Source organism: Gopherus evgoodei, chromosome 10 (genome assembly GCF_007399415.2).
Source record: "Gopherus evgoodei ecotype Sinaloan lineage chromosome 10, rGopEvg1_v1.p, whole genome shotgun sequence".
Lineage (NCBI taxonomy): Eukaryota > Metazoa > Chordata > Testudines > Testudinidae > Gopherus > Gopherus evgoodei.
In genome coordinates this window covers 4,923,295-4,942,027 of record NC_044331.1, presented here as the reverse complement: position 1 = coordinate 4,942,027, position 18,733 = coordinate 4,923,295, and the positions used below count along the sequence as shown (strand labels likewise).

At 40.3% G+C, this 18,733-nt stretch overlaps 2 protein-coding genes across 10 annotated transcripts in view; both read left to right on the top strand.

Moving 5' to 3' along the window:
- IQCH (IQ motif containing H) overlaps positions 1 to 5,309 on the top strand; it is a 109,526-nt gene extending 104,217 nt beyond the window's left edge. For all 8 annotated transcript variants that reach the window (XM_030578082.1, XM_030578083.1, XM_030578081.1 and 5 more), the window contains 2 exons: positions 1,300 to 1,408; positions 2,854 to 5,309. In XM_030578082.1, coding sequence (XP_030433942.1) covers positions 1,300 to 1,408; positions 2,854 to 2,952 — 208 coding nt within the window. In that variant the 3' untranslated portion in view covers positions 2,953 to 5,309. The remainder of the gene's footprint in view (positions 1 to 1,299; positions 1,409 to 2,853) is intronic.
- Positions 5,310 to 10,477: 5,168 nt separating this feature from the next.
- C10H15orf61 (chromosome 10 C15orf61 homolog) lies at positions 10,478 to 13,703 on the top strand. 2 transcript variants are annotated; one of them, XM_030577819.1, is made up of 3 exons: positions 10,478 to 10,834; positions 13,088 to 13,240; positions 13,379 to 13,703. In XM_030577819.1, exons 1-2 carry the CDS (start codon positions 10,501 to 10,503, stop codon positions 13,213 to 13,215), a joined length of 462 nt encoding a protein of 153 aa, XP_030433679.1. In that variant the 5' UTR covers positions 10,478 to 10,500; the 3' UTR covers positions 13,216 to 13,240; positions 13,379 to 13,703. The 2 variants fall into 2 exon arrangements, with proteins under 2 accessions (XP_030433679.1, XP_030433678.1); XM_030577818.1 differs by having other exon boundaries at positions 13,088 to 13,703.
- The last annotated feature ends 5,030 nt before the right edge of the window (positions 13,704 to 18,733 follow it).

Sequence of the window (18,733 nt, the reverse complement as noted above, 5' to 3'; positions counted from 1 at the left end):
GTAGACAGTATAAGTTAAATAGCTAAGTAAGCAAGTGGACAGTTATTTGAGCTGAAGAAGATGAAAATACAAAGTATTACCTCATGGATTTTAATAGAAGTGTTGATTTACTGGAAGACTATCTGGCAATTCAGTGATTGTCACCCACTATTTAGTTGTGATGTGATGACTTCCAGTGAGACTGGCCTGTTGAAAGAGTTTGGTAAGTGGGTGTAAGGGTGATAGTGTAGTTTACACAGCAAGGAGCTAGAAGGAGAGTTAGCAAGAAACTCAACAGAAGGGAAGATGTAGAGGATCTAGGGTAAAATTTTCAAAAGTGACTTGGCACTTAGCAACTGTAGTCTCCTAAGTGGGACTTTGGCTCTTTTGAAAATTTAACCCCTAAATTAGTGTTTGTTCCACCCTAGTGAACCTTACATCTTTTTTCTATCCCTCTTAGAATCTTGGACTCACAATCACTTCCTAAGTATAACTCACACCACCTTACGCATCGCTGCCTCCAGATCTGGTCTTATGAAATGAAGCTGACTCTCATCCAAAGTTTGCCCTTACTTACATCCTGTGGAAACTCTAACAGTTTCTGTTTGATATTTCTTTTCCCTCAAACAAGACTGCTAAATACATGTCAGGCAACCATTTTAATTTGGAAACTAAGTTCCAAAAATGTAACCGTTTGGTTCAGGTTGTAACAGTTTTTAAATAGCTCAGCCATATAATTCATCCTGCATTTTGCTGCATTGTGCTTAATGTGCATTGCAACTGACATGCACTAAATGAGGCATATTCCCCCTCAATGAAATATGCTATCATGAGACTCTGGATGTACTATCAAGAGATTAAAGCCCCAAAGACTAATACTAATATTTCTAAGTACAACGCAATAGTCTAAGTAGTACTGATGCAGTTTGAGTGTCTGTGTATCACAGAAAGGAAGTGTTAACGCATGAATTGTATTTGTGTATGCATGAAGTAGCAACAATTCTTTTAAACTAATTTAAATGTTAAAATATATGCTAAGGGCACTGTCCTAACTCAGTGGTAGCCTTGTGCTTGGAATAGCTGAACCTACTGCTCTCCTTTGCTATGTTGATTAATAAATATTATTTATTACACAAATCCTTTCTGTTGACAAGTTAAAATGGAGCCTCATCTTTCAGATCTCCCTGAAGATTCCCACCTTGTGAGATTGAAAATACTCATTAAATTCCATCACCAGACAGGCACAAATGAGAGGCCGATTGTTTTTAAGCATGTGAAGGGAATCATTGGTAAACTCATTTGTTTGGATATCATTAACAGAACAATCGGAGAGGATCTCCAGGGGGTCCTCATGACCTTTGCTCACAATCTCTTCATCATCCATCAAGAAATATCAGCACCTAATATGCAAGGCGAGACCAATTTTAAGGTGAGGTGTTAATTAACTAACGATCCTGGTTAATTTCTGTACCAGGGCTGAAAATACCTCATGCTGTATTGTAAACAAGTGCTAAACCATTCCTTTTTCATTGTTAGCAGTACATATTTCACAGTGTGGAGGTCAATATAGCAAGTCTCCCAATGAACCTGTTAGTTAAATTTAATAGTTTGAAACTTTTTCTTTGAAAACAAACATGCTTTAACTTGGAACCATTTTTAAACCAAATCCCCAAAGCTTCTGAGTTTCCAATGTAAGAGGCAAAGGAGGCCACCATGCTGCTTTAGGGAATTCTGTCACAATTAGCTCTTTTGTTTTTAAAGGAATACCATCAAGATCTTAAATTAAAAAATAGAGTTCCCTGTTTTACTAATGACCACTTAAAATATTAATATCACATTTAAAACATCCAACTCATTTTTCACCTCTCAATCAGTTTACTTCTTCCATGTCACCTTAAACATTGAAAGACTAGTACAGTTTCATTTTTGTTTCCTTCACACTGCCTCTTCTGGGGGTACCCACTCCACACCTGAGCTCACCTTATTCACAGACTCAGAGCACCTGCAGAGCTCTGCATCTGGCATTGGGCATTTCTACTCTGGGAATGTTCCGCAGGGAACCCTTATGCACCAGCATAGCTAGTGAAAAGAATCCAGCAGGCAATAATGAATCCAGCCCTATGTCCAATACTGGATCAGGCCATAAGAAAGTACAAAGCGACTAGTTTATAGTGGAAACAACTGCTTATTATAAATGATGCTATCCTTTGATTCTAAAGAGTAGCATAACCTCAGCAAATGTTCTTTTGCTAACCCAGAGGCCCTCTAGCTCTACAGAAGATTTTAACAATTTGAACTATAAACAGTTTCTTAAAAGGCAAGAAGAGAACCCTATATTGGAAATTTGTGTTGTAGTTGATATGGTGGGAATGTAAAACAGACTAAATCTTAACTCTAACTGTATTTTCTTGTGACGAGTAGTGTCAAATGGCATTTTTCAGGGAAAATATAATTACATTTTAGCATGTAACACAATAAATAGAAAAAACTATTTTTCTGATCTGAGGGAGGGACTCAAAAGCAAGTATTGAAGAAAAATGTAAAAGGGGATTTTAATTCATTTTATTTATAATGAATTAACAATGATTTATATATGCATAATAAAACACAACTTAGTTCATTAGAATAACAAAATGTGTCTAGCTATATATTTTCATTTATCTCGGATTTATATGTATTTGTGTTTATTTTTAAATAAATACACCCCCAATCACACAGTAATAGTGGAAGATTCCATTGGTGCATTCTGTTAAATAACACAGGTTACTTTGGGGGGGTGGGGATGGGGGAAATGTAACCAGCTGAAAACTTTGGGGGAACTTTATTCCAGTATAACATCCATTAAATAACTTGTACTTTTTCAATCTATTGCAGATAGCAGTTCAAGATATTGAAGCAATTCTGGGAATAACTGCAGAAAACAAACTGAAATTTGAAGAAGAGGAATCCTCCAAAGATGCTCCCCAAGAATAGTTGACTGAAATTTTAAAACTTTTTCTTTAAGCCTCTAGGAAAAACTTTCTCATTCTCAGGAATGCAAGAAAGAAATAAGTTACATGTTTTGTTGTCCTTGTCTATTGATAATTGAATGAATATTAGCTTAGACTGGAAATTTTAATGATTATTGAGTGAGCTTAAATTATTAGTAAAATAGTAATTAAAATATTCCCGGTTGTGCAAAGGGAAATCTTGGTGAAGAACAGAGGAACAAAATAAATGTCCATTTTCTTATACCTGTCCACCAACTTCATATTATGAATACTGGAGTACAGCATGTTTTTTTCAAACCTTATTTGTAGACTCATAGTTTTAAAAGTCAGAAGGCACCATAATGATCTTCTAGTCTGACCTGCATAGCACAGACCATAGAATTTCATTAAATGGTTCCTGCATCAAGCCCATAACTTCTGACATGAGCTAGAGCATCTCTTTTAGAAATTCACCCAGTCTTGATTTGAAGACTGCAAATGGAAAAGAATCCAGCACATCCCTAGATAAATTGTTCCAATGGGTAATGATCCTCACTGTTAAAAATCTGTGCCTTATTTCTAATCTAAATCTGTCTAGCTTCAGCTTCCAGCAGTGGGATCTTGTTAAGCCCTGCTAAATTCAAGAGCACCCTACTATGAGAAAACTCTCCATGGAGATAGATATAAACTGTGATCAAGTCACATCTTAAATGTTTTTTTACATAAACTCAGTAGACTGATCATCTTCAGTCTCCCACAGTAAGGCAGGTTCTCTGATCCTCAGCTCTTTTTTGTACCTCTTTTCTGAACCTTTTCCTATTCATCAACATCCTTTTTAAAAAAGTGTGGATACCAGATCCAGGCACAGTATTCTAGTAATGGTCTCGCTAATGCTGTATACAGTGGTCATACCACCTTCTTACCTGTATCACTCCTTATACATCCAAGAATCGTGTTTGCACTCTAGCCATCACATTACACTAGGAGCTTATGTTTAGCTGGTTATCTACCATGACCCCTAAATCTCTTTCAGAGTTATTGCTTTCCAAAATACAGTCCCCCATCCTGGAAGTATGACCTGTGTTCTTTGTTCCTAGACATGTGATCTTGCAGTTGGCTATATTGAAATGCATGTTGTTCAGGTGGGCCCGGTTTATCAAGAGATCCAGGTTGTTCTGTAGCACTGACCTTCCTATATTGTTGTTTAACACTCCACCAATTTTTGTATGAGCTGCAAACTTTACCAGCAGTGATTTTATATTTTCTTCCAAGTCATTGATGATTATACTGAATAGCATTGGTCCAAGAACAGATCCTTGTGGGATCCCACGAAAAAATCCTCATTGGACGATGATTCCCAATGTACAATTACATTTTTATATCAATCAGTTAGCTAGTTTTTAACCATTTTAATATGTTCTATGTTGATTTTGTAATAGTGCTAACTTTTTAATCAAAATTCTATGTGGTATTAAGTTAAATGCCATATAGCAATCTACATATATCAGCACAGTTACCTTTGTCAACGAAACTTGTAATCTCATCAATAAAAGATATCATGGTTATTTGACAATATCTATTTTCCATAAAACCATGTTGATTAGCTTTAATTATGCTACCATCTTTTAATTCTTTATTGACTGGATCCCATATCAGCCCTTCAATGAGTTTGCCTGGGATCCATGTCAGGCTAACTGGCCAATAGTAACCCATGTCATCACACTTAACCTTTTTAAATATCACCACGTTCACCTTTTTTCAGTCTTCTAGAATTCCTCAGCTTTCCAGATTTGTTAAAATATGTTTTTCTCTCTTCGTTTTTGAGGATTCTTTTGCTGCCCCTATTTTGTAAATTGTGAAAAGAAGGTTTTGTACACTCAGAAATGGATTGTGTAAGTAATTTAGATATAGATGGTAAAATTCTTTCCTATGTGTTTCTTAGCATCAGATTACTTGCCATTTGCTGTCTTCAGGGCAGGAGGGCAATGGAAAGGGGAAGACCTGTCTCCCCAACCAAGGCTGTATTATTTATCTTGCTGGCAGATTATGCTCTTGCTTTAAATTACAATTTATTTCCTGCTGCAGATTGAATGTATTATCTCCTGAACATGCCAAGTCTCTGCCATCCTACGGCTAAAAAATCTCCAGCGAATACCAAAGCCAGGGCTTTCCAGTCAGTACTGAAATTCACTATGGAACTACAGGGTACAGTGCCTTTCTTTCTCAAAGGTTTAAGTGCCATTCGTGAGCCACCGATCTGTGAACTCAGTGTGTAAACTTGCGATCAGCCTCTGTATTCACAACAGTGGTTGAAGAAATAAAAACAGAAGTGAGAACCTATATATGTGTTATGTTGATTTACTCTTCAAATAAAATATAAATGTATATATATTTTAAATTGGTTGGGTCTTTTTGTCAGGTAGTCTCAATAATTCCTGTGTTGGATACACTAGTACCACAAGCAGGCTTTTCTACTGTGGAATTCAGCCAACAATCATCCTTTCTAGAAGCCTTTGTTTTGCTGCAGCGGGAAATGAGATCAGCAGGTTCCTTGCCTCTGATAGATGCAATAGTGATCTTGCTTCCAAGAAGTCCATTGTCAAAAGACTTAACTAATAAACAGCATTATTTGCCTATCAATCCTTAAACAAGGACAATGGAAATGTTCACTTTCTGTTCTCTCTCTGATGCTGAAGATAGTAAACTCCTAACTTCCTCCCCACTGCAACCAAGGTACATACTGTAAAAGCAGCAAAGAATCCTGTGGCACCTTATAGACTAACAGACGTTTTGGAGCATGAGCTTTCGTGGGTGAATACCCACTTCCTCAGATGCATGTCACCCACGAAAGCTCATGCTCCAAAATGTCTGTTAGTCTATAAGGTGCCACAGGATTCTTTGCTGCTTTTACAGATCCAGACTAACACGGCTACCCTCTGATACATAAGGTACATACTGTGTACTTCCTACTCTTAACAAGAGACTCTTCCTAGATTTCTGACCTAACCCCACCTCTTCACTGGTCACTTCAAACAGTGGCAGGGGAGGGGGAGCCACTTTGCAGATGATATCAACCTGGAAATTAGCTAGTTTCCTAAGGCTTAAGAAGAATCAAGCCTTGATTCATGCCAGAACAACATAAGGTCTGAGAGGCTCATTAGTTCACTGGCACTCAGTAGACTGCAGTGTCCTAGGAGTAAATGAAACCCTCTGCTTCTTTATGTCTTTGTTCTGTTCTGACAAAAGAAAACTGTACCTGTTTTTGCTCAGCACAAGCGATCTGAAAGTTCCCATGGTGAGAGTTATTTCTCAGCATGTACAAAGTGTGAAATGTATTTGGAGGGAAAAGTTTTTAATTACATTAGCACTTCTGAGCCTTGAGTTGATGGCAGGATTGAAATTGCTTTACAATCTCTCACATTCAATTCTCATGCTGCTGGTGTAAAAAATGTCATTTTCTACTAATATGGCTGTTATAAACTAAAATGCCAATTTTCAATTTAAAAAAAAATAAATTCCAAATATATTTCAGCATAAAGTGTTCATGGTGCTTTTAATCCAGTGCTCATGCTGCTACATTCTATCATCCTCTCGCTACAGGAAAATATGACCCTTTGAATAAAGATACCTTGCACATTGAATTTGTAGGGCCATGATGATCCCGATCTAGGATGGCAGGAAAATATGGCATCTGAGATTAGGGGGCTCATGTCTGGACAGCTATCGGTGGGACCCTACCAAATTCACAGTCCATTTTGGTCAATTTCACGGTCCTAGGATTTTAAAAGTTGTAAATTTCATGATTTCAGCTACTTAAATCTGAAATTTCACAATGTTGTAATTAAAGGGGTCCTAAACCAAAAAGGAGTGGGGGGGGGGGTTGCATTACAGCTACCCTTACTTCTGCACAGCTGCTGGCAGTGGCGCTGCCTTCAGAATTGGGCAGCCGGAGAGCGGCAGCTGGAATACTGGTCTAGTTCTGGTGTCCTATGAATGATTTTGATAAATTTGAGAAGCTTCAGAGTAGAACCATGAGAATGATTAAAAGACTAGAAAACATGTTGTATAGTGAGACTCAAGGAGCTCAATCTATTTAGCTTAACAAGTAGAAGGCTAAGGGATGACTTGATTACAGTTTATTAGTACCTACATGGGGAACAAATATTGAATAATGGGCTCGTCTTTCTAACATGATTCAATGGCCACAAGTTGAAGCTAGACAAATTCAGACTTGAAATAAATCATAACATTTTAACAGTGAGAGTAATTAAACATTGGAACAATTTAACAAGAGTCATGGTGGATTCTCCATCACTGACCATTTAAAAAGATTGGATGTTTTTCTAAAAGATCTACTTTTTAGGAATGATTTTGGGAACATTCTATGGCCTGTGCTATTCAGTAGGTTAGACTAGATGATCCCTTCTAACTATGCCAATTATAATTTTTTTTTCAAAAACTTAAATATTTTTAGTTGTATTAATGTTAATGTGAATGGGACCTCTGGCCATAAGCACCAGCTAAATGGGACAATTCATGTGCTTACAGTTCGGCATATGGTTTATGTATTCTTACTTCAGTTCCTGCAAGATAATTTGTTATAAAATGTGAAGTACTTGAAATAATGGTACTGAATGGAATAACACTGGGAGCTTGCATTTCATTTGATAAGATCTAATCTTCTTATTAACTATAATAAAATATTGGTGCCTCTTTTGGGGAATAATTGTGGTCTGTTGATTAGGGTGGGAGACTGTGAGTCAGGACTTCAGTATTTGAATGCTGTCTACAGACTTGTATAACCTGGAGTAGGTAATTTAAACTCTCTCCCTGAGACTGTAATTCTGCAATAACATACACACACGCCTAGCTTTACATGCTATAATAACAATAATACTAATAACAATACTATAATACTGTAACAATTAATGTGACAATTCATGGTGTGTAAAGTGAGGACGTGTGTAAGTCTATGTAGGATCAGGGCTTCCATTTCCTTAACTACAAAATGGGGATAATATGACACACATACTGAGGTTGTGAGACTTCATTAATATCTACAAGGCAGTTTTGATGCTTTGATAAAAAAGGGTTAAAAGAGCAAGGAATTATTACCAAATGTCATCCTATTGTTTTGTGGATATGCTCTAACATTTCTTCAGCAAGGCATTCATAATGAAATACAGAAGTTTATTTTTCACTGTGATAATCTGACTCATGGTTGTGAACTTCTATTACATTTGGGGAAGGACTCTGGCTCTTACAGGTTTTAAACTGGTAGTTTCTGGGATTTTGTGTACATGATGAAATGACCAAAGCAATAAATATGCTATTTCCAAAATTATAGTTGTTTTTTTTTTTAATCTTCTGCTATTTTATAGCAAGATCCAAAACAAATTACTACAAAATTACAGCCTGGTAACTCGTGCACCAATTGACTCACTTTAACTATGGAATGTTTATAGTCTGGTGTCTTCCATCTTCACCCCAAAGACTCTTTGAGAAGTGGCATGTCACATTTCAAGAGGTGGTTTTGGAACAGGAATTATATAAAAACACAGTGCACTCCAAAACATAGAGACCTCAATATATAAAGCATAAACTGTCCAGCCAACATTTATGATGCAGCAGCACTGCTGTAAGAGTAGTTTGTTCTTTCTAAATGAATGATGTTCAGATGGATGCCCAAAAATACTCAACTTTTTATCATAAGCTTATCTTAAATACATATATACATACATACCAAGCCATGATCCTTTGCATTGGTGAATGGTCTGAGATGCTTTGCTGGTTTTATGAAAATGCAGGTGCTTCTCTCCCTTCGTTTGTAGTATACAACGTGACCACACACATATGGATATCAATACATTCACTTGTTTAATGAGTGCAAAATATCTTGAAACTCCAAACTAATATAGTTTAAAAATTAGAAGCAATTATTTTTGAATACATTCAATAGATTTGAGTCTAGCATAAATTTAAAATGTAAACACTGACTGACCATGAACTGTAATAACACAAATAGTGCTGTTGGAGTATGATGCATTAGTCCAATCCTGCATTTCAATGAACCACAGCATCAAGTTCCACTTTCTTTTTATCCTGTCATTGTTGCTGGTAATAAAGAAAGATATTAAAGCAAACTATATGCTCTATTAATTATAAGAAGGTGAACTTGAGTCAAATTTGTTACTGACAATGATTAATAATTACTGGTTCTGCAACATAGTCATGTAGTGCATTACAGTAAATAAACATGGTACATTGTTGGATAGTAATTGATTAATTAGCACTTTCATACTACACAGTTCAATGGTCTAAGATTGCTGAGTTTGAGATATTGCTCATAATTATTAAAAAAATAAATCTGTTCCCATTTCTCAGTTTACCCTTCTGTACAGTCATTTTTTCTCAAACAGAATGTTTAATGGTTCAAAACCTTAGGTTTTGTTTAGATAAATCATATCACAACATTTTTAGTTATGATTTTAAAATATTCCGCTTCCAAGAGCTTTCAAATATTCAACCCAATTTCAACTTCAGATGTTGCTGTCAAACCTCACTAAATAATATCAGTGTATTTATATAACGTGGGCTAAATCAAATTTCGCCCTCACGCTCAGGTTAATTTCTTTCATACTCCAGTTGCAACATGTGCCAAGAAATCATTGGGTGGCCTCTTGAATGTGTATACATGATAAAACATAACGATTAGAAACTCGATCGGCCCACTCAGGGTTCTTTCTGATAGTTTTTGTAAATGAACATTATTAAAGCATTTTCTCGGTACTGGCTATTGATTTATCTGTCTTGAACAGGGAGGTGACAAAGGGCATGGAAGTGTGTCTAATTTCCATTTAGTTTCTGAAGTTATTTTTTGGCCGCTTCCTACAGCAGTATCCCACAACAGCTCACCTCAGCAGCAGCACAGCTTGATTTTTCTGGAGTGGGATTTCTCATGACCTCACCCTCCCACTTCCAGAGTTTCCAGCAGGGACCCCCACTTTCCTCACAGGGACTGTGCAGACTCAGGGCCTCTCCCAGGTGACCTAGCATTCTCTCTCCCCCACATCCCCCCAGGGATCCCTATAATCAGAAGCTTCCACATCTCCCCCAATAGCGCTGGGTGATCCATTTCATCCCCTTCAGAGACCCCCTGTAATTAGGGACCTGCCCATCAGAGACCCCAGGTGACCCCCAGTATCTCCCTCGGGGACCCTAATATCAGGGACCCCAGGTGACCTCCAGCATCCCCCTCAGGGATCCCAGAAGCAGGGCTCCCAGGTGACCCCATTATCCCTTCACACACCCCTATAACCAGGGAGCCTGCCACGTGACACCATTCTCCCCACTCAGCAGACCCGCCCGCCCGCGCTCCCGGTCGCGTGCCCACCAGCTGCGGGAGCGAGCCGTGCCAACACCCCTCTGGTGGGCGCGCGCGCACAGCGCAGGGGGCGCGCACGGCCGAGCACGCGGGCCGGCTGGGGGCGGGGTCCGGCGGGCGGGTGTCGGGGGCGCGCGGGCCGGGCGCTGAGGGGTCTCCGCCGGTAGCATGCTGCTCTTGCGGCAGCTGCACGAGGCGGCCCTGAGGCGGCTGCTCGCGCCCGCCGGGGGGCCCGCCGCCAAGCCCAAGGCCTCCGAGGTGCTGAGCCGCCACCTGCGGCAGCGGGGCCTGCCCCACTGGACCTCGTACTGCGTGAAGTACAGCGCCGTGCGCAACGACCAGTTCGGCCTCTCGCACTTCAACTGGCAGGTGGACGGCGCCAACTACCACGTCCTGCGCACGGGCTGCTTCCCCTTCATCAAGTACCACTGCTCGCGGGCCCCGCGCCGCGACCTGGCGCTGCAGAACGCCGCCTTCACCGCCCTCAAGCTGCTCAACGCGGGTGAGCCGCGCCGCGCGCGCCCGGCAGGGGCGGGCTCAGGGTGGCGCCAGGAGTCTCCCTCAGCCGCGCCTGGCCCTTGTCAGAGGCCGGGCTAGCCCACGGGGCGCCCCCCCCCCGCCGCCCCCAGAAGTGCTGCTGGCCATTGGCGGTGCGAGGGTGGCGCCAGGAGTCGCCCTCAGCCCGCGCCAGGGCTAGCCCACGGGGCGCCCCCCCGCCCCCAGAAGTGCTGCTGGCCATTGGCGGTGCGCCACGCAGCGCGGCCCGATGCGCTCGGTCACAAGCGCGGGGTAAACACAGTCAGTGATATCGGGGGGAGGGGATCGTACAGAATCGCCTCCCCCCCCCCGAGCAATTGCTTAGTCTTGTGCCAGCGCACCAGGGGCTCCTGGCTGAGATCAGGGCCCTCGTACTGCTCTGAGCTTCACCCCCATCAGGTCACCTGTACCTGGTGAACTGTTAATCGCTGTAACTCATGGTGGCGGTTGGCTTTTTTTAAGATAAACTTGTCTAGTACCAGAATATTAACTGGCCTTTTAACAACTGCGTATTGAACAAGGTTTGAATACTAGTGTCTAAAATACCCAGTTGCTCATTCATTCTGCTTCTAAGGAGCATTTCCTGCCTACTAACTATCAGACTATCAAGAAAAATATTTGCACCCTACTTGATTTTAAGTATTTTAAAAACTATATTTGACACATTTTAGCAGCTTTAACTTTTCTTTGTAAGCAGATGTATTGACTGGGATATAAGCTGTACAGGAGGGTACAACGGGGTTTTTTTCCTATCTCCTGATTGCGGGTGTGTGTATGAACTTTCAGAGACTATAAAAAACAAATTAATTTATCACTGAAAACAAATCATGGGACATCAACTGAAGTAAAATGGCATACCCTCAGAAAATGTACCTATCTTATTACAAATCATTTCGAACATGGGCTAAACTCTGCCCTCAGTTAAACTGCTGCTCTTGCCATTGGATTTATTGATGTCAACACGATTGCATAGACATAAGAGAGCAGAATATGGCTCTTGAAAATAAGTACTGGGTCTGCCATTTATTGCTTGTTTGCACAGTACCTAGCACAATGAGACCCAGCCTGGTGGTGGTCTTCAGACACTACCACAATACTCATTTTTATTTATTATTCATACTACTGTAGTGCCTAGTAGCCCTAGTCATGGACTAGGGACTCATTATGTTTGTCTCTGTACTAACACTAACACTAAAAAAAAAAGACAGTCACTGCCCCACAGAGCTTCCAATCTAAGTATAAGGTGACACAATGGTTGGATACAGTACAAAAAAAGAGACAATATTGGTCAGCATGATAGGCCGTAGTCTTAGCACATCAGCAGCCTAATCGTTTAATAATAAGAAAATATTGGTATAACATTTGGCAGTGATTTAGATGAAGAAGCAATCTATCCTCCAAACTTGTGAACATAACATTCATCTATTACATTGTAATTTTTTTAAAATAGTATGCAGATAATAGACATTTCATATTTAAATGTTGGTTGTTATGAGGATTGTAATCTCATTAACAAATTTTATTGGTTTTGGCTCTGGCTGTTACCAGTAAAGTGATTTACGCTACAATAATCACTGCAAATTTTACATAATTTGTGTTAGAAATGCTCTCTGGGTGTTATCTTTGATTCTGTCCTCTCTCTGCCTTGATGCTTGGCTCTACTGTCCAAATCTTGCCGCTGCTTCCTCTGTAATAGCATTAAGATTGCTCTCTGTCCGCATAGTCAAAACTCTTATCCAGGTCCACATCATCTCCTGTCTTGACTATGACAGCCCTCACATGTCCTTTTAAACCACTGCTGCTTAAGACTGTCTTTCTAGTGCTCCAGTCAGACTCTTATCCCCTGCATTGTTTGAGGGTTCAGTTCAGTAAGGTACTGAAGCACATACCTCACTTTAAACATTGAATAATCCCACTGAACTATAGTTGGACTATTCACATGCTTAAAATTAGGCACATGCATGCATAGGCATTGAATGAAATGCCTGAGTCCATCTGCAGACTCCTTCTTCACTGCATCAAATACAAGGTTCTTACAGTTTAAGGTCCTTCTGAGTTTAGCCCCTTACTACTTATCCACTTTGTATCTTACATATTACTATAATACAAATAATAAACAATAATAATTGCCTTCCCCATTATTTTTAGCTATTACTGTGTTAGTTTTAGTTTTCTTGGTTTGTAATGGTTGTATGTAACAAGTATTTCTCTTTTGTAGGCATCCCAACTTTATTATATGGAATTGGCTCCTGGTTTCTTGTTAGTGTTACAGAGACTGTTCACACAAGTTGTGGCCCAGTTACTATTTATTTTCTGAATAAAGAAGATGAAGGTGCCATGTACTGAAATTGTGCTTTCAAGCACTCATTTGGTGGGTTTTCACAGCTGTGGGTATTTATATATTCCTGCTGCTTTAAAATATAAACAACTTAAAAGCAAACCTTTGTTTTCAATGTGTTCCTTTTTAATGTGGTGGTGTCCTCAAAAGAATTCATTTTCCTTTTTTCAGTTACAAAAACTGTTCCTGTTTCAGCGGAGGCATGAAATGAATATTGGAGTCAATGAAGATAAGCTGTTAGCAGCTTTCGAAAATGAATTGACTTTTCTACTGTCCTCAAAAGCATTAGCTCTAAAGACAGTGATTGAAATGCTTATTGCTGAGAAGAAATTTCTGATTATTTATTTAAAAAAAACTTTATTTATATACATCGGATAGGTTATGATATTTGTAATTTAACCTGAAGGCAAGGAACACATTCTCTAAAAACGTTACACATACATCTCTATCCTGATATAATGCGGTCCTCAGGAGACAAAAAAATCTCACCACATTATAGGTGAGACCATGTGTCACGGTATAATTCCCCACTCTGAACCTTAGCGTCCAAAAGATGGGGTACCAGCATGAATTCCTCTAAGCTTAATTACCAGCTTAGTACTTGTAGCGCTGCCACCAACCAGGAATTCCAGTGCCTGGTACACTCTGGTCCCCCCAAAACCTGGCCCCGGGACCCCCAAGACCCAGTCCCTCTGGATCTTAACACAAGGAAAGTAAACCCTTTCCCTCCCCGTTGCCTCTCCCAGACTTCCCCTCCCTGGGTTACCCTGGAAGATCGCTGTGATTCAAACTCCTTGAATCTTGAAACAGAGAGGAAAATCCACCTTCCCCCCTCTTTCTCTCTCCCCCTCCCAGACTCTCCCTGAGAGAGAAAGTAATCCTAACATAGAGAGAAACCAGCCTTTCTCTCTCCCTTCCCACCTTTCTCCCCACCAATTCCCTGGTGAATCCAGACCCAGTCCCCTGGGGTCTCACCAGAATAAAAAACCAATCAGGTTCTTAAACAAGAAAAGCTTTTAATTAAAGAAAGAAAAAACAGTAAAAATTATCTTTGTAAATTTAAGATGGAATATGTTACAGAGTCTTTCAGCTATAGACACTGGGAATATCCTCCCAGCCTAAGTATACAAGTACAAATTAAAATCCTTTCAGCAAAATACAAATTTGAACTCCTTCCAGCCAAATACACATTTGCAAATAAAGAAAACAAACATAAGCCTAACTCGCCTTATCACCTAGTACTTACTATTTTGAATCTATAAGAACCTGTATCAGGGAGATTGGGGAGAAACCTGGTTGCATGTCTGGTCATTCTCAGAACCCAGAGAGAACAACAACCAAAAACTAACAGCACACACACAAACTTCCCTCCCTCAAGATTTGAAAGTATCCTGTCCTCTGGTCAGGTGACAGCCAGGCTCACTGAACTTGTTAACCCTTTACAGTCAAAAGAGACATGAAGTACTCCTGTTCTATTAACTCCTACTATCTGTTTATGACACCATGTTATATCAAACTTGCTTTGCCCCACCCCTCCCTTTTTCCCTGAATGCTCCCTCCCTAATCACCCCCAGGACCTCACCCCCTGCCCAACCCTCCTGTCTCCTAAGTGCTCTGACCCCTATCCCACCACCCCCCACTCCATGACAGTCACTGACAGCAGCAGGAAGCAGAGCAGCCCGGGTCCAGTCTGCTCTACTCCGCCAGCTCCCAACCACGGCGCTCTGCTTCCCACCGTCAGTGAATGTGGGGAGGTTGGGGAAAGGATGCCCCCCTGCACTCGCTTGCGGTGGGCAGCGGAGCTCTGTGGCTGGGAGCTGGCGGAGTGGAGCGGGCTGGGGCCGAGCTGCTCCACTTCTGCCGCTGCTGGTGAGTGTGGGGAGGATCCCTTCCCCCAAACCCCTCTCCCGAGTGACACGGCTGGGGCCAGGGTGAGGGGAGCAGAGCGAGCTGCTGCTGGCCCCCCGCCAATCCCCTGGACCACTCTGGGACTGCGGGGTCCCCAAAAGTGCCCTCCCACAGTTCCTGCCCCCCAGATCTGGGGGGGGGGGGAGCCCCTGACCACCCCTGAGACCCTCTGCCCCTTATCAAACCCCTTGGCCCCGGCCTGGTCTGCCACCCTTAACGCTGCTCAGAGCAGCATGTCAGAGCTTTACCATGTTATATGCGAACCAGTGTTATATTGGGTTGTGTTATATCGGGGTAGAGGTGTAATTGTAAATGACAAGAGTTTTAGACTCTGTGCCTAGGTATTCAACAATATATAAATTGTCCTAATACCTAATCAGAGTCTGAAGGAATCTGTAATAGCACCCTTCTTTTATGCAGATATATTGAAATGCTCTTTTAACCCCACCCCACAAATTAAAATCCATATTAATGGAGTACGTAGTATGTGTCAACTGAACATTCACATCTAAACATATTTTAAAAGAAAAAATCTGAAAACTGATTCCACCTTTTTCTTTCAATATCTGAATTCACAATTCTGTGGTTTTTTTGGCTATAGTTGGTTTAATCTCACATCTAAAGCAGTCTAAAAGAAGCAGTTCCCCACGCTGCTTTGCAGGTCTGAGGCTATTGATCCCATTAACAGTGTTTATTGTGATCAGACCAAGAGTTGCTAAACACCGCTTTATCCTCGACATAAGCTCTTGTGAAATTTTGTAAACCGCTTAGCACGTGGTTGACAAACCTGTGAAAAGTGGCTCCTGCATTAAATAACCCAAATTGTAACACTTAGAATTCATAGTGTCCCATATCAGTAATAAAAGCAGGTATTTTTTCTATTCATTTTTTCCTAAAGAGATCCACCAATACTCTTTTGCGAGATCAAACATGCTTAAGACATCTAGGTTTGCTCAAAATATCAAACGTTAATTCTGGGCATAAAATAAACATCTGAAACACTTACAGCATTGAGTTTTCTATAGTTGACACAAAACCTTACACTTTATCTTACTAGCACAATGGATGAACTTTGGCCTGAAAGAGTCTTGAGGAGTTTGCTGGTGAGGAAGATAACTGGTATGGCTGGGGGCTGACAAGTCTGATCATCAGCAAAACTCGCTCTTGCTGAGGGCAAGGGGTGGCACACACTGTCTCACAACTCTTGGTATCCCCAGCAGCATGTTACAACATGTAAAAGACTTGAAAGGATAAAATCACTAATATGACCAATATAATTAACTGATGCAAAATACAACATACATATTCTTATTGAAAATTATTTGTAAGCAGTGAACTGTTCCATGCTTTATGAAAGAAGTGTGTCTCCTTGTCTAAAAGCAACACTAAATAAAACTTTAGTCAAAGGAGCACTTATTCTAGTATATTTAGTACTGAAGAATATTCTTGACACAAGTTGAATAAATAGCTTTCACAGAAGAAGAGACAGTGTTACATTAAGCTTCATTAATAATAAAAATCACTATTAGCATTTTGCTAGAATTGCTAGAACTGATTTCCTTTGTAATGAGCAAAAGTTAAATAACTACAGCTCATAAGTTTGAAGTCAAATACTGCTCATTCATTGCTACTGATCTTGTCAATACTTTGCGGTAAAGGTTTGGTCTCAACATGAGGCTGATAAAATGGTTTTTAATTACCAGACTATAAATACAGCTTTTCATTGGAGTTGCACCTCCATTCACTGCAGCTTGTTTGATTTCTGATAATGTGTACTGCTGACTTTGCTTACCTGTTTTTCAGTAAATGCAGGCAATGTGACTCCTTGTCCATACAGTGATGGGCAAGTCTCCTTAGAGAACATCTTTGACAAACTACCCTATTGATCACTGCAATTCTGTGCTGCTAGCAGCATTAAATAGAGACTTGATTTCTTGTTCAATGCTCTCACTGTGTAACAATTAAGCAAATGTAATATTTTCTTGTATTACATGAAAATCAATAGACCTCTTGCTCTTGTGGAGTTGATCATGGTGAAGGATGAACTGGAAGATGGCTGAGGGCAAAGTTCAAATATAATATTCATTGGATTCATTAAGACTTGTGTAAGAGCTGTTGGAATACTTAGAGGAAAATATGCTATTCATAAAGGGTAGTGCTTTCATTTACACACAATGTTTGAGACATTTATTAAGTAATGGTGAATAACTATTTTAATTAACTTTAATCAAAAGTTAAAGATTAAATTGTCTCTTGTTCTCTATCTTTGAATAAATTCTCTTTCTTTATTTGTGGGGTTCTTCTGGTCAGTCTTTGACCAAGATTTATTCTTTAGTCATGAGTTAAAAATGAAAACACTGTTGAGGGACAAGCTATGTCCCAAGAGTACGCCTCATCTGGAAAGGCTGGTGACCTTGGTGATGATTTTGGGTAGGGTTCCAGGCCCAAAGAGGAACTTCTGGAGCTCTCTTGTGCAGTCCTGCCCATGAAATGATCTTTATTAGGAGACTAGAAATCATAGAAATGGCAGGTAAGGATGGATGGATAGTACTGAATTCTATGACATCTTGGCATTGGCATCTTATCAAACCTTTGCTTCAATTGACGGAAAACCATCAATTTAGATACTTGTCTAGTTCCCATTACCATCAGTTCTGGTTCTCCTTGAATCTAAGTCACCTCCTACATAGACAATCATCTGAGAAGGAACCAGGGAGTTATATTGTAAGGCTATTGCAAATCCATGTGCCTGAAACATGTGGAAGGCCCTCTGGGTTGTTTCCTATAAGGGACCTTTGTAGTCCATAACTTGCCTTTATTATATTCACTGCTTTGCCTTCTTGTATAGAACTGTATAGTGATTTTAATAATATTTGGCCTGCTTTTGAGACAGGAACCTGTTAACCCTCAAAGTGATTACTAAAGAATTCCCAGTTATCAATATAATTAATACATAATCTATAGATCGGGTTACATCTTAGGGACAAGGTTCTGATGAGTGTGTCATCTAAAAGTGGGCATAGATGAATTCCTAGACTCGGTAGCCTGGTTGCTATTACTACCTATCCCTTTGGGAATATCCTGGTATAGCAAACAGACTGGAAGATGTGTTGTATTGACATTGAGGACAGGTGAATTCATGAAATTGCTCATGACAGAGCCTGATGGAAACATGCAGAGAAGCTTTTTTCAGGTCACTAATTTTAGAAGGTCTACTGAGAGTGAAATCTAGAGTCTCCGTTCAGAATTTTGTCTTCCTCATCTAGCTGTTTGAGCAATTGAGGTCTAAAATGGCCCTAAATCCTCCAAACCCCTTTTCCATACTATAGAGTGGTGAACATCTCTTGTCTTGAAAGACCAGTGAAATCTCTTTTAGGATAATTTGAAGTTTCTTGGCACCTCTTGATACTGGATAGGGCATGAAGAAAGAATGTAGATTAGTCTGCCATTGCAGAGAATATCCAAAGAGCACTGTTTCCAGAATTCATCTGTCTAAAGTCGACTGGGTCCATATGCATGAGAAGGGCGATACTGGTATTATGGCAGGGCCAATGGGTTGGGAATGCTATCCACTATGCTATCCAAAACTCACTGAAGCAAATGAGTATCTGTTGATTT

Bases quoted from the DNA above. Each gene is read 5' to 3' on its own strand.
- C10H15orf61 (XM_030577819.1), top strand. From the start codon at position 10,501: ATGCTGCTCTTGCGGCAGCTGCACGAGGCGGCCCTGAGGCGGCTGCTC. The intron at 10,835-13,087 runs GTGAGCCGCGCC...TCTCTTTTGTAG, and splicing joins CCTCAAGCTGCTCAACGCGG to GCATCCCAACTTTATTATAT.